Source organism: Chelmon rostratus, chromosome 15 (genome assembly GCF_017976325.1).
Source record: "Chelmon rostratus isolate fCheRos1 chromosome 15, fCheRos1.pri, whole genome shotgun sequence".
Classification (NCBI taxonomy): Eukaryota; Metazoa; Chordata; class Actinopteri; order Chaetodontiformes; family Chaetodontidae; genus Chelmon; species Chelmon rostratus.
The window spans coordinates 13,492,393-13,518,236 of NC_055672.1; the positions used below are offsets into that span (position 1 = coordinate 13,492,393).

The following is a 25,844-nucleotide window of genomic DNA, read 5'->3' on the forward strand; positions in this document are numbered from 1 at the left end:
AACATGAAAAGGAGACAGCTTCCCTCAGTTCTCAGACAGTTTGAAGGTGATGGAGTTTGATGTCTTGTATTGTGCCTTTTCCAGATTTTGTGCCTTGGTAAAACGCCGTAGGGATCGCGTGCGTGACAGTGCCGCCTCCCTTGTGGTGCCACCCGTTGTTGGCAACGCCATGCCCACCCACCACTGTGTGCCCGATGACGTCGACCCAGAGCTGGTGTTTTTCTGTCGACACGTCTATGACTTCCGCTACGGACGCCTCCTCAAGAACCTGCAGTAGCATCTGACGGGGCATGACACATAGCGCTACGGGACGTGAGATAACGTCACTCTGGTTCATCCTCCACAACTTTAATTAGCTACGAACCTACCTGCTGCCTGTGTGAGAGGAACTGGAAGTTTAGGATGAAGGATTGAGAGATGAGCTTACTTTATTTTGAAATCTCTTGTTCATGCTTACATGCCATGCATTTATTTAGTATAAGTATGGTCTGACATATTGTATCAGAGTTTATATGGCAGTGTTTATCATACTGTTTATCATGGCTCTCTGGTGTGTCGTAGCAGCTGTGTGAAGAACCTGAACTTACTCTGCTGTAGAAAATGCTACTGTAGCTCTTAGAAATGTGACATTTGATAGATATGAAGAGAAGTTGATGTTACATGTGAATTACTGTCTGCCTGACAGATATCAGACACACAGTGTGTCTCAATGATACGCCATAGCTAAAGAAAATTTGAGGCATATCGTGCCGCGTTGGTCCCCGAGAAGAGACAAGGAACAAAGAGGTTTCAGAGTGTCTGAAGATTTAATCACATTTGTCGCCAGATCTCTCTGTAATTTGCAGTTGCTTGATGTCCAGCTGAATGTAGAATCATTTCTACAAAGCACTGCATGCAGAAGTCTTACAGAAAAGCTCTAGTGTGGACATCTGTGTTCAAGATGTTAGGGGAAATTTGCTTTTTTGCTTACATGAGAAGTTGGATGCCACCCTTTTGTCTGCGCGGTAATAACGAAGCCACTGCCAGGCAGCTGTTAGCTTAGCTTAGCATAAAGACTGGAAACAAGTGGGAAGGATTTCCCCAGACTAGCTGTTTTCTCTGGTTGTGGACAGAGCTATGCTAACTGCTTCAAGTCTTTGTGCTAAGCTAAGTTAACTGGCTGCTGTATGTAGTAAACTCTGAACACAGCTGTGAGGAAAGCTCTTGATCAGAAGGTCTGATTAAATCAATTTAACTTTATTACCACTGGTCGAGTACATGCACAGCAAAGACCGAAATGCAGACTTTTGTGGCTACATCTCTCGTGAGTTTCTGAGAGAATTCTAGGTTTTATGTCATATCTGTAACTTTGAAATTAACCTCAGCTGGGATTTTCACGACTTAGACCTGACCTGCACTCTACAAAGAAAGCACAGTTCAGTTTATTTGATTTCGCAGTGTGAAGATGTCCAATGAGCCGAGAATTGAGGAGATTTTTTGTTATGCCATTGCTCCGGAATATTTTGTTTTCTCAAAGCTGTTTGCCAGAGGTGTGGTTTGACATCCGGTGTCAGCTAACTGTATATTTGCATTTATATATCTGGATGAGTGTCTGTTCATGGCAGATGGCATCAGTTAGTCACCTATATTCTTGTTTGTTCACCGATGAGATGGTGAGTAATGTATTCAGTGTAGCATTTAGATCTGTGATGATGATTCATTCCTATGTTTGAGAGAAGATATGTATTTATTTCTGTACTGAGAAAGTATAATTTATTTTCAAAAGATAATTTTAAAGAATAGAGTTTTAGATGAGTGGCTTTCATTCCTTATTAGAGAGGAGGTCGCGGCTGTCTCTCCGTCTTAGCTGCACTGTCTACGATAAAAAGTGTGTGAGTCATTTGCGATAGTATTTTCTGTGACAGATACAAACCTATTAAATGTTGTGTTAGGATGTTGAAGTCCTCATGGCAGATTTGAGGACACATTTGGAGTATTTGGAAGGATCTTCGATACAGTTTGAAGGACACCTGCTAACATGTGACCAGAGATACTTAACCTGCAGGACCAAACGTACCTTTGCCTCTCCCAGCTTCCCGTAATTCTCCTTTCACTTCTCCTCATTATCAAAGCTTTGCCTCTTCACCTTTAAATGCAGAATTTTACAATGATTTAAACGTACCTTGCCATTAGCCTGTGCCCTTGATGTTGCTGCCTTAGAGAACATTCCCAGCCTTTCATTTAGAAACATGTACCGATATCAGCCTGGGGTAAAGAAGCTTTTTAGTGTGCTGATCTTGATTCCTAGATGCTTGAGATGCATCGCCGGTCCACTGCATTCATGTGATCGCATGAGATCTGAAAGGCTAAATCCTGGTCCGCGACACCTTTTCTTAGACAAAAGTCTGCCCAAGTTTGAGTCAAATTCCAAGTGATCTGTAGTATCAGACACTCAACATTTTGGGAAATCATCTTATTTGCTTGCTTGTCGAGAGAAAAACAAGATTGATACTACTCTACCTGTATGCTAAATATGAAGCTGGCACCCATTTATCCTAGCTTAGCATAAAGACTGCAGGGGGAAACCTGGCTCTGTCAGAAAAAGCAACAAAATCCACCTTCCAGCACCTGTGAAGCTCACTAATTAACATGTCTGTAACAATGGAAATGTAAAAATGATAATTTGCTGATAGCTGTTTGTCCCCGTTTCCAGTCTTTATATTAGTCTACTAACCATCTGCTGGCTGTAGCTTCATATTTGGCATATGAGTGTGACACCGATTTCCCAAAATATTGAACAATTTCTTAAAGTTTGTAGTTTTGTACCTCTTAAGAACAGCGGCTGCTGTTAGCTTGGATTCTGTCAGTTACAATGACTTTCAGTCGTGTTCATGGGGAAGAAAAAGTATCAAAATTTCCACAGAAACTTTTGCAAACCCCCTCTTCATCATAATCCTTCTCTCAACTGTCCCATCTGTACACTCATTATGTTCCAAACTATCACATTTGGCCAAAATACAGCTAAAGACTGCTTCCTGGCAGTGCTTTAAGGAGGTTGATAGCGAAGCAGAGTTGGTGTATGTAGCCTTATTTTGGTCAAGTGATGAGATATGGAAAATACTACAGATTTGGATGGACGGTGAACAAACTGATAATGCTGTAAGAGTGTTAGAGACATTTCAAGTCTTTTAATCCACTTTGAAACTTGTCATTATTCGAATCCTTTGTAACTGACATGTTTTAAGATGACCACAAGCGCAGCCACTTTACAAGCACAGGATGTGAGTATGTGATAGTCAAAGGATTGATTTTAGGTGGAATATCACTTGAAAATGTCCACATCCTGCCTGTCCGTGCATTACTCCCTGTACAAAAGGTGGGGTAGATTAATTTTATGTGTTCATTTACAAAAATTGAATTTGCTATAATTAATTAATGGATTAATTTGACTTTCAAAAAAATCATTTGAGCTAAAATGGAAAGAGTCGACTCGACCGTTTCTTTCTCAGTAAACCAAAGGTTATCAGTCTGTGCCAAACCTATAGCGGACTGTCTTCACTGACTGACACATTTTATTGAATATTGATGGATGGAGGATGTACAGCAGTAAAGCCCACACAGCACAATACAACAAGTCAGAATTGGTTCTGCAATTTAAAATCCCCCGTGGGTGTTCTGGATCAGAATTAGAAACCGCACACAGTACATATTATGGCCTTAGGAATCACTCAGCAAACTAATTATGTTTAATCAAGATGTGTGATATTTATGTCTTAATTGGTCCTCTGTGCCTGTTCCGAATTAACCCGTATATATTCCAAGCGTTTTCCATGAAGAGAAGGACAAGCAGTTACTGTTGTTTTTACCCACCTTCCAAATGCCTTTCATTTTTGTCAGATGACGCTGGTCTGATCTTGAATCACCACAAAGAAGTGTTTGCACCAAAAAGAGAGAGAGGAGAAGGTATTGAAACATGAATTTAATTTCATCCCCAGGTGTACAAAAACCTTAACTTTGGTTCTTCTGATGTGAATTTATGTTCTTATTCTTTGCATGGCGTTTTGGAAATGTCTTGGAAATATTAATCACAGCACAGATTATTTGTATGGTTTCAAATGGACCTCTGTAATATAAGAAAATATTTAATTGTAATAAATAATATATGAGTTTGAACATGTGTCTGAGAGATTTTTTACACCTCATGCCTTGTTTAATTTGAAAATACTCTTGCCAGGTTGAGAACTGTAGTAATAGTTGTTGCCCACATGGTGGCTCACTCAGCCAATATTTTTATATCTGATTGGTCTGATCAAAAGCAGGCACACAGTGATCAGGAAGACTTTAAAGCGTTTGGAAGGGTAATGTTGATGCGTAAAATGTATGAAACAAACTGATGCTCTGCTGAACAGGCTCATGCATATTAATTGACTGCAGGCTTGCAGGACATTTGACTTCTCTGTTTTAGAAAGTTTAACAATTTCAGCAATGAAATAAGTTCAGATTTATCTTTTTGTTGCATGAAAACAATCTGAATTTCAGGAATATCATTTATCTTTATAAGTATTTAAATGTAAAGAAAAAAAATATTTTGACTATATAAATCACAATCACTTTTTTATTTTCATTGCCTCAAGCCTTTCCCCTTTTTTTCTACTATTAATTTATTCATCTCCTTCTACCTGAAATGATTACAGCCCCATTTATCAGCTGCAGTGCATAGATCTTGACAGGATAAACAAGAGTGTGAGCATCTTGAAAGCAGACAAGCGGAGACATAAATCGTCTAACTTCAATAATCAGTCTCTGATGAATATTTATAAGGCCTCTGGCACTACTCAATCAGGTTATGAGGTTTTAAATGGCATGAGCAGGTAAATCATTTGCATCCGTAACAGCGAGCATGTGTTGGATAAGAGTCAAAAAGCAGCTGCTGCTATTCATGGATTTTATAGCAGTGGTGTGCGTGTGTGTGTGTGTGTGTGTGTGTGTGTGTGTGTGTGTGTGTGTGTGTGTGTGTGTATGCTCAGTGATTTTGCAGAGGGAGTGAGTGTAGCTTCTGCAGGTGCCAAGGGATGCATACAAAGATTGTGTTGCTAATCTTGAGTAAAGTTTTGTCACAATAAACAGTAAGTGATGAACTAGAAAGCTGATGACTGGTCAGTACACACCTGTGAGCAGCCTGTCTATCTATTTAACTTCAGTCAGTTGAATGGAACATCTCAACACCTCATGTTGCCACTGAGAGTGTGTGAAACCTAATTAGCTAGTGAGTAAAGAGGATAAAACAGTTTGAAATGATGATAGGTAGTTAAAATAGTAAACATTTGCTGAAAGTAATCTATAAATTGTTAGTTAAAAATAATTTGAAAGTAGTTGAACTTGTTAGCTTAAGGCTTGGATCAGCAGTTAAAACAGTAAAAGTAAAGAATAAACTGTTGAAATCTTTAGCATTAGCTAAAAGTAATGTAATTACAGTTGAAATTGTTAGTGAAAGCTTTGGACAAACAGTTCGGTCTAAAATAGACAGAAGTAATGGATATCTTAAATGGTTGAAATCGTTGGCTAAAAGTGATGGAAACACGACTGAAATACTAGTTAAAAGTAAAGGATAACAGCTGAAATAGCTAAGAGAAATTAATAAATCAGGGGTTCCCCCCTACACGCCCTGGGAGATCGTTTGATCTGGTCCTCGAGGCAATTTATAAATACAAAACAGCAGATACTTTTTCATCGATTAAAACAATAACATACAACAGTGGACTAACACGTTTTCAGACCGGACTGTGAACGCACTACACGTGACGCTGTTGATATCACATCAGTGCATCATGGCGCCTGGCAACAAAATGTAAGTACATGAGGCGCGTTGCGCTTTCCAAGAGAAAAAAATAAAGATGTTATACACATATTACTAAAGTTAAAGACAAGCCAGGGTTAGTTTGTGGAATGCACGCACAGTGATGAAAAATGTTAATCTCAAGAGTCATTACAGCTTGAAACCTGCTAAACTGGATGAGCTGCGAGGACAGTGCTTGGATAAAGCTAGCTAACGCTCTGTGGCGGAGTTTGGCTGCCCAACAGTAGAAACAAAACTCCCTCAGGCATTTAGTGAGAGCCCTTGAAGGGTGTTATAAAAATGTAAATGGCTCTCAATTGGAAAAAGGTTCCCCACCCCTGGAAGACATGGTCATGTCCAGCTTCTGCCACTGATAGCAGTACAAATACACACTTGATTAACTCAGCCTTATCAGTCCAATGCAAGACATATAAACTGAAATGAACACATCTATAATATGACAGATGGTGATAGAGCTCTAGGAGTAGCCTTTTAGTTATACTTTCTTGTGACCAATTCAATCAGAATCAGAATCACTTTATTGTCCAACAATATAAACCAAGATTGATGAGACAATAAAGTATATATACAATGACATTTACAATGTGCAGGTATTTATGTTGACAGTGACAGTTAGTGATGAATGTACATGTTAAAAACTGTGCATTAATGGATGATAAATGGCAAATCTGTGGATATTTTGGTGCCACAGGGAAACTGTTCATCAAGGTTCAACTGTTCCTCCAAAGCCTCTCCGGCAAAATATTTTCACACATGGTGAGAACTGTCTGAAGAGGTGAAGAAATGGCTTCAAATGGGATTTTACCTACCTACACGAGTTGTGCTGGGAAAAAGTGAATTTCAGTGTTTAAATTACACACCTGCAAGGTTTCCATGGACTGACTCATTCCAATTTTGCACCACTCCACTGTCTTTTGAACCTTTCTTGCCCTCTGTGCAGCTGAACACATGAGCAATGTACTGAATCACAGCCATGGTAGCTTTATCTTCTGGAAAGTTTCAGATTATTGTGGCGGTTTGGTGCTCCTTTGCATGAAATGTACAAGAACATCCAAAATAAGGCAACACGTTCTGTTTATGTTGTCAGAAATATTAATGACTGTTTTTTTCCGACTTACGTAAGAAAACTGAATGCTTTTTGATTTTTTTCAGAACAGGTTTGTTTTCCCTGCGACTCTTTTGTTCTGTGCAAAATCCTCTCAACATGGAGCCAGAGGAAAACCATTACTTGTCTGACATTCAGGATTTTAGTGCTCCATCAAATCCCTCACTAATTATTCGGGGTTATCAATACGGTGCACCCTCCAGGTAAAGCTGTGACTCTACGGGAGTTGTTTTTATATTTTTCATTTTTCAAAAAGAGAGAAAAGTACATGACAAAAGCTGTAAATTGTTTTCTTCATCTGAAAATGCCCTGCAAGGTTATTGTAGAATTGTCAGTTCGATGCTGGCTGTTTGTTTTGTTTTTTGTTTTTTGGGGTTTTTTTGTACTGTAGAACAACACCATCTTTTAAGTTTATATTCTTTTTCTGCTCATGTTGTTTCATCATTCTCGTGATGCCACAGTTGAGATTTTTCTGAACATTACAAATGCATAGAGTTCAGAGGACCAACCTAAACAGCCTCAGAATGAAAGAAACCCATCATGTCTTCTGTATACACACAGCACACAGCTGCCAGTACTGACTATCAAGACCATTGACATTTGCATTTTCATGGATGTTCACAACACAATTAGACATGAGGATAGCAGCATGCATGACTGTGATTTACGTAAAACATGCTGCACGTGCACAATCTCATGATCCCGTTAGAGGAGGTTGCACTTCCCTGATATAACATTCTCCACTTATTCACCTCCACCGCCTGCGCTTGACAGTCATCTAACAATCATCAGCTGCTAAAACAGAGACCATTTAAGAACATATACTTGTTTTATGCTTGGTAGAAAAAGGAGTTCTGGGTCTCTTAAAGTATAATCATCCTCTACACCACCATCCTGTAAGCCTTTTTTGTGAGATACAATGTGACAAACTAAGATCAACAAAACGAGCCATTGAGAAAGTTAACTTAGACCCATTAGGTGGCTTTTGCTCTTAAAATAAGTCTTATTGTTTAGTCTGTATGATTGATTGTACTGTATTCTGATGTATCTGCAAACATAATAAATAAATGGTTGAGGTTCATAAGCTAAAAATAATATTATTGAACATTAATTGCTTTAGCTAACATACACACTTATTAACATAATGGTTTTCTGTGTTTTGTTTTGTTTTCTGGAGTACCAGTGTCTCATCATTGTAATAAAGTTTTGCACAATATGTGAAACTTCAGGAAATTTCTATGGCTGTTTGATATTTGCTTGATTTAAACATTGGTTTTGATAAAGGCTTATCATAATATCCACAGATTGTAATCCATTTGGAGCTCCATTCATGCTCTTGAAAGAGGAACGTACGAAAGAATACTCACATTCATTACAACTTGTTACAACTTGACAGCGCTCTGAAATGGCTGGGGCCGCGACAACTTCAGGGCTTACAATTGAGGCGAGAAACCCTGCTATGGTGCATCGCTCACCAGGCTGCTTGTTTGTTTTTATTTCAAGTGAAAGTGACTCATCTTCCTGTGGAGCTGCTCTGAGCTGTTGGTGCTCAAAGGCATCATGCATTTTTTATTTGTGCAATAGTTTTAAAAAAGACAGAAGACACAAGTATCTTGCAGTAACGATATATGTAAAACATTTGCATACGGTAAGTAAACACAGTTTGAAAAGTGCACTGGTACTGTATACCTCTGCCTATTTCATTGTGGTACATATCCAGATTGTTAGCTGTCATCTTTTGCAATTAGCAATTGCAATTGGCACATGAGGATACAAACTGAGCTCTTTAATTCTCCATTAATGTAATGTTCTCTCAGGTTTAGAACTTGTTATGTTTTACCAACGCTAATGTACAGCTCAGATGATGCTTTTTTTCCTCTCACCATCTAAGACTTGACCTTTATACACGCTGCATACTTTGCATACTGTGCTGTGTTCATCAAATGTCACAGCTGCAGCAGAAAGTGTGCAAAGTGTTCGGTGGCTCAGGGCTGAACTGAATGACAGAAATACTTCACTCATTCATTGTCACAGAAACCCCTTGTGTTCATAATTTATCCCTTAAACAGCAGTAAATGAATGGCGATATGGAGAAGATTTAAATAAACCTGTTTATTGACTGACAGATTCAATATTACACATGTAATACACATCTACTATTATCCTAATACACTACCAGCTGAAGTGGACAGGAATGGAAAATAAACATAGATCTTATATATATAACATGCCACTAAGTTGATATACAGTATTAGATATTCACAAGAATATGAATATGCATGACAGTTAGATGAAAAACTGTATTGTGAATTTTTGCAGACAAGAGCCAGATCACTGTCCAGAATAGATTTTAAGCTCACAGTAGCATATTTCTCAGAGCTAAATTGACTTTCAGTATGGAAATATATATTATTAATCCTTTTATCAATCATTGAAATCAATACAGGCTAATGTTTAAACTTTATAAATTCAGTCAGGTGTGTATTTTTGCTTGTGATCATGACCAGCTGGGACACAGCGGCTGTAACTTTAAATTCACTCAGTTTGTCAGTATGTAGGCTTTTAAGATTCATATTGGATTTGGAGTGAAGGAGAAACCCTGCCTCGTTTCTGAAACAGAGAAAACCCACCAGTGGATACATTTTTAGTGCCTGTTCAACTGAAACAACAATTTAAGCATAGTTGTCTTGAGGACCAGCGTTATTTACAACAGCACCCGTTAAATCTGCCACAGTGGTGGAGTTGTGAAGACGCTGCACTCTGTGTGACATTGTCACGATGCTTGACCCTTGACCCCTGTCCTTCCCTTTTCCTCTCCTCCAGGACAGGAAGTGGCGACACAGACAGGACAGGAACTTGTCGTGCAAGGAGGCATAAATAAAAGGGTTGTAGCAGGAGGAGCTCATGGCGAATAAGTGACTCGACACCTGGATGACGTTCACGTAATTCTTCCCTAAAATGGAGAAGTCTGTGTCCACGTCACGAATCAGATTCACCACCTGTGAAGTAAAACTATGTTATCCAAGGAATTTATCCAAGGAACAAGTGACAATTAATTCTCGAATTAATTCCTTTTGTAATTTGTCATTTGAAAGCAATAGTTCAACATTTAGCTAGCATTTAACTAACTCTGCAGATTTACATTTTTTGTTCAGTTTAAAGATTTGTAATCCCTGAATTTTGCCGTCTACTTTTTTTATTCTGATGTCCTCACTCCAGCAGTACGTTTAGTCTGTTGCTGGTTCAAGCTGTCACGTTCAGTTCAGTACAGAAACTAGGCTTACACAGTCCCTGTTTATAAGGTTAACAGCTCCGCAGGTAACTATTGGCGACTACTAACAATTTGTTATGATTGTTTCTGGGCTTTTGTGATCTTTTTAGTAAGCTTTCAACAAGAAAGTAACATGCGTTTTGTCACACTGAGCTGACAACAGTGCTTTCATCAGGGAGGCTAGCTCCACTTGATTCATTCATTTCAGTCTGAAGACTATTTGCATTCTTGCAGAGAGTAAGATAAGAAAATAATGCCACTACCCTCACATCTGTTTGGTCAATGTAAAGCTGCATTTCCATCAAGCAGTCCAGTTCATTGCACATTAGAATGGTTATTTTTTGTGTTTCCATTGGAAAAAGTTGTGGATGTACCAATAGAACCATTCTATTCTGTCCAGTTTATTTTTTTATGACCCGCCGTACCCTGACTCTGATTACCTTTGTTGGTTGAGTTGCTTGAGTTTAGGCATGATGAGTGAGATTGGTTAGGTTTAGGGTAAGAATATCAGGGTAAGCCAATCAGAGGCAGGGTACGATGGGTATTGCCCTCACCATCCTAGGAAAAAATGATCATGACCCGGGACCCAAGGGTGGAGGTAGAAATGATGATTGGTCAACAGAGTCATTTCTTCTAGCACAACGAAGGATTGTCTCCTTGCTGTTCTTGTGTTCCTTTGTTTACGACATTTCAGATATGATGTCACACTTCTTATGTGGTTAGTGGGGCTATACAATCCCCTAACAACCCTGACTACAGCGTTGATCCTCTCATCTAACTCTTAGCAAGGAAGCAATTTTTTGTAATTTTCAAGATCCAACTATTTAAAAAACATTCATGTTTTCATATATCCATCAAATCATCACTCTGTCTTTCCCACTCATCTGTACCTGTAAGGGGAGCCATGAGAAAGCGAAACAGAGGACAGACACCAGCAGCAGGTAGAAGGTCTTCCTCCTCCGTCTGCTCCATGCAGCCCTCGCAGATCTCAACTCCGGACACGCTGTCAAGTCCGACATGGTCCTCTGCTTCAGCTGATAGGATATCGCACAGTAGGAAATTGAGACAGCAGCCAGTGGGACAAAGTAGGAGAAGAAGAGACTGAAACAGGAGTAGATGAGGCGGCCTTGCTCCTGGCCATCCCAAAACTCCTCGCAGACGGCCATCTGCAGCCCTGCAGCCCGCAGGTCCAGGTAGACGGTGTGCAGTGCTGTAGGTGTGGATAAAGCCAGAGAAGACAGCCAGATCAGGGCCACGAGACCCCAGCAGAACTGGCACCCTACTCTTTTGCGGATGGGATAAGCCACAACCACGTAACGATCCACTGCGATGGCCATGAGGGACAGGACTGCTGCGTAGACAGCTGTAGACTGCATGACAGTGACAAAATGACACATGTAGGGGCCAAATACCCATCCGTGCTGATTAAAAGCATAGGATGCAGTCAGAGGGACGCAGAAGATGCACATGACCAAGTCGACAAGCGCCAGGTTGCTGATGAGAAAGTTGGTGGTGTTGTGTCTTTTCTTGTTGTGCCAGATGAGGAAGAGCAGGAGGAGGTTGCCAGAGCAGGCGACCACGACCACGGCTGAGTAGAGAGGGATGAAGACGAGCTTCAGGTCGGACAGGAGGTCCAGGCCGGAAAAGGACGGGGCTGACAATGGGGAAGTCAGGAAGAGGGGGTGAGAGGAGTTGCAGCAAGAGGAAGAGAAGGTGGATGAAGTGTCAGACATTGATGGAGATGAGGAAGAAGTTGGAGTAGAGGAGTTCACCAGGGATTGGTTCAACAACTTGTCCCAGTCCATTCTGCAAACAGAATGAATAACAAACCATATACAATGTGATCATTCTTTTTATCACATTTGGACAGACTGATCAGTGACCATCTTTAAACCTCACAGTCAATCAGTTTCATTCAAAAGAATGAGTCTAAAATATGATCAACAGAAATACATCTTTTTTTCATCAGTCTCTTCTTTACATCTCATCCTTCTTTCCTGTGCACTCTACACCTCTCACCCTTTATTTCTCTCTCCCATTCCAAATCTTTTTGATTGTCATCTTCTGAAATATATGCGCTATAAATGTTCACTACAATGAGATCGATGATCCAGTTATTGTTGAGATAACAAATACTCATCACCTGGCACCATGCAATCAGACGAGAGCATGAAAATGGGCATGAATGTTTATTTATTCCACATTTTGCACAGAGGCTTGGAAAAGCTAACTGTTTCTCATGGCTGTGAAGTGAGATTTGGTCCATTAACAAAAACCACATGACAGCAATGAAGAGAACGAGAGCTTGAGTAGCTTTTCTTCTTAAATAAAATCTCTTTTCAAGATATATTTGTTTTTGGCTGGAGGGCATCATTTTTTGGCATTTTTGCCTAATTTTGTCAGTTTTGTTCACAAAAAGCAGCATATCACACTGTATCTGCTGCAGTAAATAACAAACCATCAGTGTCTGCAAAACAGGTCCTGTGAGATTTGCCACGTTACAAACAGTTCTCAAAGAAATAGGAAAGCTTCATCATTACATCTGTGAGCAAAAAACCTTCCCTGGCAAGCTGTAGAGCAGGAATAATGGCTTATTAATGACATGCTTAAGATCAGTAAGACCTGAGAGCAGCATTTTACATAATTGTTATTATTGTACTTTTCCATGGTAAATTGCACAGAATTCACGTACAGTTTTTTACTTTTTCTTTATTTTTAGAACTCTCAACCAGCATTTCTTAGCGCTTAACACGCAAAATTCATCTCTTCAGTCTTATTATCAATCAACCATTTATCTTCTAGGAGGTAATCAAATGCAAATTTGACAGTTGCCAGAGTGCAGGAATTTAAAAACAAGTAGATATGAATAGAAATAATACCTGTGAGAGACGTCAGTCAGACATTTTCCGGTCTTCTGTTTGCAGGGAGTTGTACTGTTGTGCAGCCTTACCTCCTCACTGCAGCCCGCTCTGCTTCAGAATAAAGAGGTGCGCTCTCTCTCTGTCACAGTATGCAGGATGTGTTCATGTGACTCACCTCAGAGTGGAAAAGAAAAAGGATTGTCATCTAAATCTCGCTCATCACTCCCAATGAACAGTAATCTCTTATGATATTCCTCTTAGGAACTCTAGCGCCTCTCTGGTAATTCATTGTGAATTTGTGATGAACTTGCCCAGTTTTACTGTATTTTTTATCTGCCATGGAGTCACTCTAATTGTCCTTTTGGGACTCATAATGTCTGTGGTTAATTATATAGTAACTTTATAGTAATCCGGACATATTTGTAATATTTTAGATTATTTTAATTATTGTTTCGCCTGTATCATTGCTAATGTCCTAAATTTGCTCACTGACTTAATGTATAAGAAGGAAAATTATCATAATTAATGCTATTTCTTGTTTTCCCTTCTTTATATTTAGCCCAAGTTGCATTTTCTTGCCTTATTCCTACTGTGTGATTTTAAATTGATGTCTTTTTCATTGTTGTTCTATTTATGTGGACCCCAGGAAGACAAGTGTCCACTGTGTGGAAGCTAATGAAGATCCAAAGAATGAATAAAGCATAGCGCTTGCACCCTCCCTGAATAATTGTTTAATGCTAGATGTCAAATTTCCAGCTGTGCAGTTCTTCACAATAAAGCCACTTTCTTGAAAAACACACCCAGACACCAACATCGGGGAACAGAGCAAAAATTGAACAATTAGGGGGTAAGCCACGAGCTTTCTCCAGAATCTTAAATATTCATAAAACAAAAACAAAATAAATTAAATAGTGTGAGACATCTTGGTGCCAAAAGACTTGTGTGACTGTGATTCATCAAGTGTGTATCTGCAAAGGGTAATCCAGGATGAAACTCATTAGCATAGGACTACTTGAGGGGAACAGAGGCCTGATTGTGAGATAATGAAGATGGCCATGACCTCGAGGACATAGAAAATATCAAGCACTTTTAGCATTGTTTTACCATCAATTTTATACAAATGTGGAATCTCAATGAGAACAACAAATTCAAGTTTGTAATAGCAATCACTGTTAATGCAACAAAGTGTATCACTCTGAACTGCAGCACAGTATTTGCTAGTATTTACTAATTCTGAATTTTATGTTGTGCAGTAATCTAGTATTTCATTACAGCCAAATCTGTCTGGAGATATTAGCTGTTTTTTTAGCAAGGGTGCAACTGATAATGATGATTATTTACATGGCAGTCACCTGATACAGAAATGTTTGTGAAAATGTTTACTGGCTCCACATTGTAGCCCAAGATCTTCTATCTGAGGGCATTTTTTTGCTCATCATCAAAACTGTGCCACCAGACACATTTTTTTCTTCCGATCGGCCACACATCATAAACATGGACTGTTCCTTTCTCTCTCTGCCTGTTTGTCCCTGCAATATCTGCAAAGTGCTAAAACAGTTTGCGGCATCACCTCGGGGCTTTAAGGTGGACACTAGTCCTAGGCAGCAACCTCAGCTGTGTGCATTCACTTCACAAACACAAGTAGGCCATCGTGTGGCCACCTGATGGTGCCTGTGGGGTGAGCGAGGCTGTCCGTCCTGTTTTTACTGTAAACTCAATCAATCCAATGGCTGAAGGCTTTCTGGTCAATAGTGTAACCACTGCTAATGTGTGCCAACACAACAACATCAAAGATCTGTTTGGTTTTCCTTTTTATTTACTGCCGGTGTCTTGTCTGAGTCTCGCTTCCCACCATCTGCTCTTTGAGGCCGATGATTTTTCCTGGCTGAAAATGGGTCTTGCAGCTACCATTTTATTCTATCGAGGAGGCAGAAAAGATGGTCATGGTCCAGGCTGCCTCAGTTTTGTCATTTTCTGTGTCCTAATTAGCACCACTGGGCCTAGATAAGTCTCAGAGGAAATGTGCCAAAACACCACATTAAAGAATAACAAAATCATCCTCCAACAAAGTCCAGTTCTTTATCAACAAGTGGCTAAGAACCATCTTGAAGATCCACTGGCTGAACACCATCAGATATGAAGATCTGTGAGAGAAAACAACCCAGGAGAAAGCAGAAAACCAGACAGGGAAAGAGAAGTGTGGCTGGATTCGACACATCCTACGAAAGCCTAAAACCAATTTAGACACAGGGGCAAAGGATCTAAAGTACACTTCACTACACAGAGGTGGAGAGGGCGGCTCATGAGCGGGGGTAATGGAGAGGAGCTGACCTGTGCTCTACAAATAGAGAAAGTTAGAGTAACTTGGTTTCACACATATTGAGGGTCCAGGATATCGCCTGCCACGAGTCGTCAAAGTGGCAGGAAATCCCACAGACAACCTTTTTTTCTGTCTTGAGAGCCTGCGGAAAAACAGCTTGAAGATGAACAGTTTCATCTGTTCCACTCACACCATCAGCACTGGATGTCAAAGGGGTTTTACTGTCACTCAAAGATCCAACCTCTTAACAAAATTCATTATTTTAACCTCTTGCCTGGGGAATCAGTCTTTTACTCTCATTTACACTATCTGATTGAAAGTAATGATAGATATGTAATTTACCTTTTGGAAACTCTATGAATTTAAATGAATGGCTAGAGATTAAATATTCATTATTGGAAGGTATTTTTGGTTGATACTGTAATATATTATAATTCACAGTTAAATAATGTTTCTTTTTATCCCCATGTTTTCTAGGGATGACATTTAGGTTTAAATGGCTGCTGAAGCTCTCTTTCTCAGGGGATATCACGGGTGGGTTTCTGTATTAACACCTTCCAGAGATGGAAATTGCATTTTAATCAAGGATGGGTGCCAATCAAATTTTAATTTCCTGCCATTCAGGGCTTTACACTGTTATCTGCCATCCATATTAGCACAAAGCACAACTCTGTGAGACCTGGACAGTTGGCGAGTCACAACCTTTACTCACTGAAATATTAATAACTGTAATAAGCATCATCCAGAATAAGTGAAATAAAGTCCACTTACTATGTCAAGATAAGTGGCAGAGTTTGTTCTCCACTTGAAAATGAAATGAGAACAAACACTGTTTTAATTGCGTGCATTCAGTTGATTTCACACGTTCAGCCCTCTGGGTTTTAGAAGAGCAAGCTTAAGAAGAGGCTCCCAAAGGTTTTCATGTCCAGAACTGAAACTGATCCACACGTAAGATGGATTGGTGTTATTCAAACGAACACTGTTCAAGAAGATTTTCCCAGGCTGAATTTATTAAATTGAGAATAACACTCTGCTACCAGGGTGTGAGATACATCTAAATCTGAAATAATCAAATACAGCAGTCTTGGTTTGGGGTTTTAGTTGTCTCCTGTTTTATGTTGAAAGTGTTTCTCGTCATGCATCATGTTTTGTGTTACTTCCTGCCATTTTCTCTTCCCAGCCCTTGTGATTGCAGATTAGTTCCACCTGTACCATGTTAGTCTTCCCTCACTTGTGTTCAGTCAGTGTGTTTTCCTTTGTTCAGTTGGTAGGTTGTGTGGGTCTGTTTCCTGCTTGAGTCTTAGGGTTTATTAGCTTTATGATTTGCATTTCTACTTTATTTTTTTTTTTGGGTTTTGCTGCAGCATTTTGCTGCCTGCCTGTTTTGTTTGTATGGATTCAGCTTTGGTTACTAAACACCTTTTCTTCTTCTTATAATGTTCAGTCTTTGCTGAATCTGTAGGCTGACCAGGACACATAGCACATTATACTCATTGGTAGAATTGTTTCTCGAGCCCTTGGCTGTGATGTCAGTATTTTTTCTGCATCGCACCTTTTACCAGCACATGCTGAAAAATGATGAATTCCACAAAAACACTTCAAATTCACCACCACCACTCTTACACAGACTCCTCTCAGAAATGCTCCCACGTTTACATTCAAAGACGGGCCGAAAGTGTGAGTGTCCTCCTTTTTTCAATTTCACAAGTCCAATAGCCACTATTACTCCCGAACTACAACTCCATTACTGTCATCTGATGACGGAGGGAACATTGAGGGCAACGCCGCTGCTCACCTGCAGCTGGCTTCTGGCCATATTTGGCACTCAGTTGTGTACTGTCATCTTTATGATCGAGTACAACTGTCAACCAGCAGTCCAGATTTTAATGGAAGTCATTTAAATGGCCTTCTGGTTGTATATTGAAAGAAACAAATAGATTTCATTCAGAAGTGATAGGCTGAGAGGTTAGTGTGAAGTAATGACTCAAATGGTTGCTGTTTTCTGGAAAACTAAAGCTTGCTAATGAAATAATCTTATCCTATGCTGCACATTTTATAGGTTTTCACTCAACAGTAATATTCTATATGCATTTGCACTGATCATTGCAAGCTTGTTTATTTTTATTTTTTTTTACTATTAATTGATTTTCAATGGGGCAATGTTGGCTGACAGTTATTTTTAGAAAATTCTTGTCATATTCAGATTTGTGAGATAGTGACGGGTTATTTTAGAATAATATAAGTCACTTGTCATGTGTAGCGTTGGTCCATCTGAAGACATAAAATACAGCCTTCAGACCGCAGCTCCACATTCACATACCATGAACCATGTTGCTGGAAATACACATCACGTCCCAAATTGAATTAAAAGCATCAATATTTCAATGCATTAACATGCCATGAAAAATAAATGTTTGCAATTATACACAAGTTGTAAAAGGTTATTTGGAGTGAACAAAATGATCATTTTTCGGACCTTGTTTATGTTTAAATGATGGCGACGTCTGAACAGAGATGGCCAGAGATCAGGCACATATTTCATAAAGAATATTTTTATCCGTATTTAAACATGTGACATTGCGAATCTGACAGTTTCTTGTGTGGCACTCTGTGTGGAATGGCAATCTACTTCTTTATGGATGAGTATTTGATTCTTTGCTGCCACCTAAAGATAGGGCAGTTGGAGGTTGACCATGTGAGAAACCACTTGACCCTGTTGGCCCTCTCTCCTGCTCTCTTTTGTGCACAAATACACACACAATTGTAATTCTTTACTACTCCCTGATACCCCTAAACCAGTACAACAAAATCTCCATGCTTCTAACCTTAAACAGTCCTTACTTTCCAATTATGTCCTCACTCTCTAAATCTAAATCTCAAACTGGTCCTCACAAAGATAGAGGCACAAGATCACACACCCAAAATTCAGTGTGTCTGAGAATAGCTTTAATTGCACCTCAGCTGTACCTCAGCTCTCAAGCTAAATATAACAGTGCCCTTGTTCCAGCTTACAAATCGACAGAATCCATTCTGCTTGTTTTTATTGAAACATGGGTAAAACTTCAGATGTAAAATCAACAAGGCAAAAATAAAGATGTTACACAATATGTTACAGTATTTTCAGGAATATATTCCTACTCACAGAACAGAATAATAATGTCTCTGCAGGATAATGCATCGCTTACATCATCAAAGTCTCATCAACAACAAGATACTGCATGTGGTCCTTCATTAGCCTTTGCATTTGTATTGAAAGTAGAGAGCCATTCTGTAACCAATATAGTGGGAGTCACTTCACTGACTAGATGCAAATGCTGCTGCTACAGGACAAACAGGTCTAATTTCAAACTCTTTCATTCTATATTTTCTTGGTGTGATTTGGTTGAAAGGATGAATAGCACGAACACAACACATGTGAATGGGTAAGTACTTAACACTCAGTTGCTGGGGATACAGAGAATGATGACAGCCTGTAATTGCCTCTTTGGCTGCTGTTAACAAAAGCTTTGGCCAAAACACTGCCATGATCTAACGCAGCTCAAAATGAGCAAGGGGGTAACAAGTCACCTCTACTGAATGCACGCCAAATGAGTTTTTCTTTCAGTGTTACTATTTAAAAAAAAAAAAAAAAAACTACTCATTTCTCGGGGCTGTGAATGTCATCTTCCTCTGGGCTGTGTCTCTCTCCCTCCGCTTCATCGTCGTTCTGTGTTTGGTTTGGTTCAGATGCTTCCTTATTCTGAGACGGCCTCAGGAGATATTCTAGCTCTTCCGCACTGATGGCCACCTTCTCAGGAATCAACCACCTTTTGAAGTGTTCAAGAGCACTGTGGAAGGGAGGCACACAGAAAGTGAAAGATATTAAAAGGTGCAATTTGTAAGAACTGGCCAGCTGTTGAAGGTCATTCCAAACAAATTGGGGGCATCTTAACACCAGAATAACTGCTAACTGTTGCCCATTATATTCTTTGATGCAGCTACTATGTGCTGTTAGCTCACTAGCTCAGTTAGCTGTGCAGCTGGTGGCCCTATCAGCTGACTGAGTCTGCCTGAACCAGGAGCTCAGAGCACCAGGGGGACTGTTGGTGTTTACATGAACAAGACGCTTCTGAGGCTGATAGTTAGACGACAGAGATTACAGCTCAGGGCAACGGGGCAAAGAAGACAAGGCAGACCAGGACAGGACAGGTGTGAAGCGATTGATAATGTTGTGTTAAATCAAATTAATTGAGACTAATTAAATTCTGGAAAAAATTAAAACGACTTTCATTGGGCCCTACTTTACGACCTGGAAGACGTGTTATTCTCCTTATAACTCTTGTAAATTTAGAGCATACTACAGGAAAAGATTGCAGTGGATTGTTATTCCTGCAACATCTGAAGATCACATACAGTATATGTATAATAAAATGTCAACAGGACACAGTACATACATGAAACAGCATAATCCATCCTTCCCATCCTACCTCTCATCCATGTCACCACCTTGGAAGAGCTCTGAGGTCTGGGCGTCGTGCAGAAATCTATCCCAGCACTCTTTCTTAGCTTGAGACAAGGAGCGCAGCATGTCCCTGGAGGTCACATCACTGGACTGGCCTTTTAGCTTCTTCAAGCGGTTCTCTGCACCGAAATGTAGCCAAAAAAAATAATAAAAATTTTAATCAAAATGTTAACATTTCTGAACGGCAGGCCACAGGCAACAAACGACACACAACAGGGTACAGACCAGTAGAGGTGCAAAATGAAACTAAAATGTTTCTGGCTACTTTGCCATCATCGAGGTGGTATATGAGGTTGATTCCTTACTCTCTGGGGTTATCGGACAATCTTCATTATTGTTTAATCTGACTGTTTTCTCAATTAATTGAACAATCAATTAGTCTACAAAGTGTCAGAAAGTTGTAAAAAATGCTCAGTTTTTTAAAAGCCTAAGGTGACTATATAAAGTTGCTGGAATTAAACAAACGTACCTTCAAAGAACAGCATGCGGGCCATTTCTATAATACCATATATCTGATAAGTGTGGCTGAAGTTTAGAGCATTATCTACAACACAAAGCACACCAGGACCTGTGTACCTACCCCTTCTGCTGAAGAATTTCAGGAAGGGAAACTGGTTCTTTTCCACTTTGTTATCCAAGAGCAACTACGCTATTCTGTCAAAACTACTTTGAAAAGATAATGTTTTACCAGTTTTGGTGAAGTCCAATGACAAACTGATGGACTACATGTGGGGAAAACTGAAACAACCCAGATTAAGGCAGAATAGCTGACAACATTTGGGAAATAAATCATGGTTCACTGGAGAAGATTTGTGCAACATGTTTTCATTTTTCATGGACTTTGACACATTCTCATTCCTGCAGTCTCCCATAAGTCATGACTAGGAAGGAGGTAGAACAGGGTGGATGGAGGCCTGCAGTCAGGAAAGGGACAGAAAAAGGCTGGAAGGATGTCTGTACCTAAACTGGCTATGTAGATCTCAGAATCCTCCATAGGTTCCCATTTGGCACTAGATGAACTGGTATCTGTCCCATTTGACTGTCCATTGACCTGCACTCCGCCTTGTGTTGCTGGCTGGAAAGAGTCTTTGAACTCTGTGTTATTCTCTGCAGCTGCTTCAGCTCGCACTTCCGGCAGAGTGGAGCAGATTTCGGACCACAGCTCCCCGCTGGACCGAACCTCCTGACCCTCGAAGTCGTCAACCATCCTGGCGCACCGACCAACTGAGTTAGAACAGATGTCAACATCAGTTTTCAACACCAGTTAGCGTTAGCCCATTGATGTTCATGGCCTGATGCTTTCAGCATCATGAAAACAGGCATGTTCGTCAGACATTTCGATAGAATAAACTACGCATACTTCCAAATACGAAGAGCCAATCAAATATTAATTTACATCAGCATACGTAAGCTAAATTATCTAACAGCTAACCTATCGCATTCCCCACCACACTCTTGGTATGCATTTCAAGTGTTCTTCAGACGGTTTGTCATAATATAATAATATGTCATACAAATTTGCATTTGTCTTACCTGTATGAAAGTCGCAACAGATTGACTATTATTTCCTCTAGTGTATGAACTTAAAGATCGAAGATTAGCCTCGCTAGCTAACTCTGTCCATGATCCAAGGGTCTCTAATCAGCGACAGCCCACGTCTTTATTTAGGATCATATGATTGGACCCTGTAACCGCCTATCAAACAGCTTCGAGAGGTGATTGGAGTTTTTCAGTTTCATGTTAAAGAGGACGCATCCCATTGGCCAGGTGCTGTGGTTCGCAAAGGAGGAAGCCAGGAAATTTGTCTCAGCTGCAAGAAACAGCGGTGGCGAATTATCATGGTAAACAAGGCTTACTGACCTCTGCTGAATTATTTTATTTGTGAGTATTGATTATTTGATGAACTCACATAAGCACTGACAACTGTTCAGTAATATTATCTGTTTATAATGTAGCGGTCACTTGTTACGCTAGCTGTAACTCACTGGCTAACAATCGGGTTTAGTTAATTTGTGATGAATTTGCTCCGCTGCCATATCCAGCTCAGCCTGGTTCTAGCGCCCAAGACAAACACTGTCACCTGCATTGCCACACGGAGGATACAACCAGACTGTTCAGTGTGTGTGTCATGTACTCAGGTTTGCAAGCGCTGATCATCATGTCACTGCAGGTAGTTCCGGTGTAGGAGATGCGAGCAGCGTTGCGCCTGGCAGTAGTGGCAGTCCCTATGGGTGTGCTGCTGTCCCGGACCATGGCGTGGATGTCCAGCGGCAAAACACATCCAGAGCTCATCAGCAGGCTGAGGGGTAAGCGTGTTGATGTCTTCACTTGAGCTTTTGCATTCATTTCATGGTCTTTGACTCGAAACCTCATGGTCCACAAGATGAAGATGTTTTGTGTGTGACAGCTGGTGCTTTTACACTGTATTTAAAATACAGCAGAGTGATACTTTAAGTAGTAATGTGTTATTATTAAAGTATTACTAGTAGTATGATTAGTAGAAATGATGCACTGCCTGGCTTTATATATTGTTTAATTATTTTTTTTTCTTCAAAAAAGCCTGCATTGTTAGTTTTCCCCCTCACATTAAAAGGTAACGAGGAAACAGACTCCAGTTTCTCAGAGTTCATCCTCCACACATTTGACTCTTGTCTCCTTCAGATCATGGGGTGATCCGCAGTGACCAAGTGTTTGATGCCATGCTGGCTACAGACAGAGGGCTCTACTCTGCAGACTATCCTTATGCAGACTCTCCTCAGTCCATAGGTATTCGTTCTAGTCACTCTTTACAGACACATACATGCCTATCAGAATGTTGTACCAGTGAATACATGGTGCAGTAGAGTAATAGCCGTTTCATCAGCACAGATGTGTGCTGTGACTCTGTGTTATGACATTTTCTTGTCACAGGCTACAGGGCAACTATCAGTGCACCGCACATGGTGAGTAACAAACACTGAACTGTTTTGAGATGAAAGCAGATATCTGATGAAGTACAACCCTGATTTCAAAATGTTGGGATGCTGTGTAAAACAGACATAAAACAGACCGTGATAACTTGCTAATCCTTACCTTACATATCCTCAACTGAAAATACTACAAAGACAATATATTCAATGTTTGACCTCATCAGCTTCATAGAATTTTGTAAATAAATGCTTATTCTGAATTTGATGCAGCAACACGTTTTGAACATGTTTTAAACAAGGAGCAACAAAGACGGGGACAGTGATTCTACAGGTAAACAGGTTGATTGGTAACAGGTGATAGTATCATGATTAGGTAAGGAAATGAGCATCCTGAAAAGGCTCAGTCGATCACAAGCGAGGATGGGGCGAGGTTCACCACTTTGTGAACACATGATTGTATAATCAAAGTGTTCCTGGGTTCAGGAACACTTTGTAAAACTGTTGCCAGTAAACATAGTTAGTTTCCAAGTGATTTAATGTTGTGTTTATTTATGTTTTACACAACTTTCCAACTTTTTGGGAATCAGGGTTATATAATTCACTTATGTTTATTCACATGATGGGCTGAATGTTTTCCCATGGGCCTGGTTTGACAGCATGCTCATGCTTTGGAGCTGTTACGTGACAAACTAACTGAAGGAGCATCTGCACTAGATGTGGGTTCAGGAAGTGGATATCTCACTGCCTGCTTTGCAAGAATGGTAAGTTCTATATCAAATTTGCACGTTTCTCACCACACACACTTGATTTTTTCACCTAAATTGGCATAACATACGGTATATGACTCAGAGCACTTGTTGAATTTTTCTGTTGTTTATAGACAGGACCCAGTGGTAGAGTGGTTGGCATTGAACACATCGATGAACTGGTTCAAATGTCAATCAAAAATGTGCAAGCTGATGACCCAGAACTGCTCACCTCTGGTCGCATCAAACTTCTAGGTGAGTCAGGAGACTTCAAAGTCATGCTTCCCTTCACATTTTTTCATTATTGAAGCTGCACAGTGACAAAAGACTATAAAGTCACACCTACATGTGTCCACAGTGGGAGATGGAAGGCTCGGCTTCCCAGACGGAGCGCCGTATGATGCCATTCATGTTGGTGCAGCTGCGGCGACGGTTCCTAAGTCTGTAAGGACACTTGCAGTTTGGCCTTTATGCTTGTGAAAGTAGAATAGGAAAGAATAAAATAAGAGAAACCATGTACACTGCGAGTTAAGGTTAAAACACATTGCAGTATATCCACAGTAGTTAAGTGAATCTTTCTCAAGTGCTGTAAGCTGTGAGGAAACTTTGATGTGCAGAGGACAGAAGTGTCTCCACACAGACTGACTGAGCTGAATCTGCCTCTTGTTCTAGATTGTTGCCTCAGGTGAAATTTCATTTTTTTTGTCCTCTCTTAATTAAAGCTCTTGGAGCAGCTGAAGCCCGGTGGGCGGTTGGTTCTCCCAGTAGGTCCTGACGGTGGCACTCAGGTGCTAGAACAGTACGACCGGCAGAGTGATGGGACCTTTCTCAAGAAAGCTTTGATGGGAGTGGTGTACGTCCCCCTGACTGACAAGAGGCGCCAGTGGCCAGGGTATTGCACAAAAACACTTTTGACAAATCAATTTTAAACCAAAGTTGGTGAAGGAAAACCACTTTATGCACTGACGTTTGTCAGTGCATAAAGTGGTTTTGCACATTATTTTTGAACATTACCTTCATCAGGTGCCTCTGTAATCTTGAGTGTGTTTAACGCAGTCATGAGTCACATTCACCTACATCCTGTAGCTTGCTCATGATGATGTCCATGCTATCCGTCTCTCCCCAGAGGTGAGCTCTGACTGCAGTGTGGTTGCCCCTGCAGGAGGTGGCGTTGGTGCTGCATGTCCGGGCCCCCATAGCACTTCTCCTGGTTTTACTGAGCCCCAGACTTAATGGCCACCTGCCCCGCTGGGTTGTCACCAAGCAACGTACAAGGAGGATCTCGCTCTGTTTGCCCAACCAGATTGTCTTCCAAGAGTGCTGAAACAGTGAGTGACTGACTGAGTGACCACGGCTGGACTGATGACCCTCCTCCCAGTGTCCTTGGAGTCAGTTTAAGTGATTCACAATATTCTTTATGGATAATTTAGTGATGTTCAGCCATGACAAAAATGCAATTGCAGCTTGAGGAGCTACAGTATGTGTCCTTCTGGATGCTTGTGGGGAAATTCAGATGAATGTTAATTTGTGAGTCTGTGTGTAATGTAATGGGAATGCTTTGTTAATGAATGCAGTAACACATGAAGACAAACCCAAGTACAAGCCAAGGAATTTAAATGAAAAGTCAGCTAATTAATAAAATAACATATATTTTGTGGTAAGAAGTTCTTACTGGCTTCATATGCTGTGTGTAGGATAAGTCCTGTTGATGTTGTTACTGGAGAGCAGAGGATGCATTGTGCCAAAAATTGATTCATTAAGGCACTTTTTTAACTATACAAAAATGATTTATGTGTATACTTATTATATTTATTAATAAAACCCATCAAATGTACATTGTTTTCATATTTCTATGGAAAAATGTTTAATATTAAGTGAGCAAAACACATGAAATTTGATAATTTTCTATAGTTAAAGAATAAGAGAATGCTATCATCGTCTGCAGAAGGAGACAACATAAGTACTTGAATGTACACCTCCAAAATGAAATCTAATAATCTGTAACATTCTAATGCAAATTTGATGATCAAAAAGGAGCATGGAGGAAAACATATCTTTTTAAATAATTTTCCAGATAGTTCCACAAATACAACCTAAACCCGCACTTAAAACTCACATGAAAGACAAACTCTTACAAATTATGATTGAGACTTCAGCCGCATATTAGTATGTCACATTTTGAACGGTTGGTGGCGATAATGCCCCGGAGAGGAGGTAATTTGCATTAAAGACTACTCAAAAGAAGAGGAAACAGCGAGATTTGATGGTTCGAACTACACATTCGACCATTTTGAC

The 25,844-nt window shown here is 40.1% G+C and overlaps 4 protein-coding genes across 6 annotated transcripts in view; 2 read left to right on the top strand and 2 right to left on the bottom strand.

Annotated features, from left to right (window-relative positions):
• bahd1 (bromo adjacent homology domain containing 1) overlaps positions 1 to 4,152 on the top strand; it is a 29,990-nt gene extending 25,838 nt beyond the window's left edge. Inside the window, exon 7 of the mRNA XM_041954376.1 lies at positions 85 to 4,152. Coding sequence (XP_041810310.1) covers positions 85 to 277 — 193 coding nt within the window. The 3' untranslated portion in view covers positions 278 to 4,152. The remainder of the gene's footprint in view (positions 1 to 84) is intronic.
• A 5,461-nt stretch (positions 4,153 to 9,613) lies between these two features.
• Positions 9,614 to 12,017, bottom strand: prlh2r (prolactin releasing hormone 2 receptor). Its single transcript, XM_041954567.1, has 2 exons — positions 11,103 to 12,017; positions 9,614 to 9,940 (listed from the first exon to the last, which is right to left on the bottom strand). The coding sequence occupies exons 1-2, from the start codon at positions 12,015 to 12,017 to the stop codon at positions 9,614 to 9,616; spliced, it is 1,242 nt and encodes a 413-aa protein (XP_041810501.1).
• Positions 12,018 to 18,417: 6,400 nt separating this feature from the next.
• Positions 18,418 to 21,543, bottom strand: ccdc32 (coiled-coil domain containing 32). The gene is made up of 4 exons (XM_041954247.1): positions 21,428 to 21,543; positions 20,855 to 21,118; positions 19,860 to 20,013; positions 18,418 to 19,220 (listed from the first exon to the last, which is right to left on the bottom strand). Exons 2-4 carry the CDS (start codon positions 21,099 to 21,101, stop codon positions 19,031 to 19,033), a joined length of 591 nt encoding a protein of 196 aa, XP_041810181.1. The 5' UTR covers positions 21,102 to 21,118; positions 21,428 to 21,543; the 3' UTR covers positions 18,418 to 19,030.
• A 126-nt stretch (positions 21,544 to 21,669) lies between these two features.
• Positions 21,670 to 25,383, top strand: pcmtl (l-isoaspartyl protein carboxyl methyltransferase, like). Of its 3 annotated transcripts, none has more exons than XM_041953909.1 (9): positions 21,670 to 21,775; positions 22,065 to 22,200; positions 22,556 to 22,660; positions 22,805 to 22,836; positions 23,460 to 23,564; positions 23,684 to 23,804; positions 23,908 to 23,993; positions 24,272 to 24,441; positions 24,676 to 25,383. In XM_041953909.1, exons 2-9 carry the CDS (start codon positions 22,083 to 22,085, stop codon positions 24,686 to 24,688), a joined length of 750 nt encoding a protein of 249 aa, XP_041809843.1. In that variant the 5' UTR covers positions 21,670 to 21,775; positions 22,065 to 22,082; the 3' UTR covers positions 24,689 to 25,383. The 3 variants fall into 3 exon arrangements, with proteins under 3 accessions (XP_041809843.1, XP_041809841.1, XP_041809842.1); XM_041953907.1 differs by having other exon boundaries at positions 24,712 to 25,383; XM_041953908.1 differs by having other exon boundaries at positions 21,672 to 21,735; positions 24,712 to 25,383.
• The last annotated feature ends 461 nt before the right edge of the window (positions 25,384 to 25,844 follow it).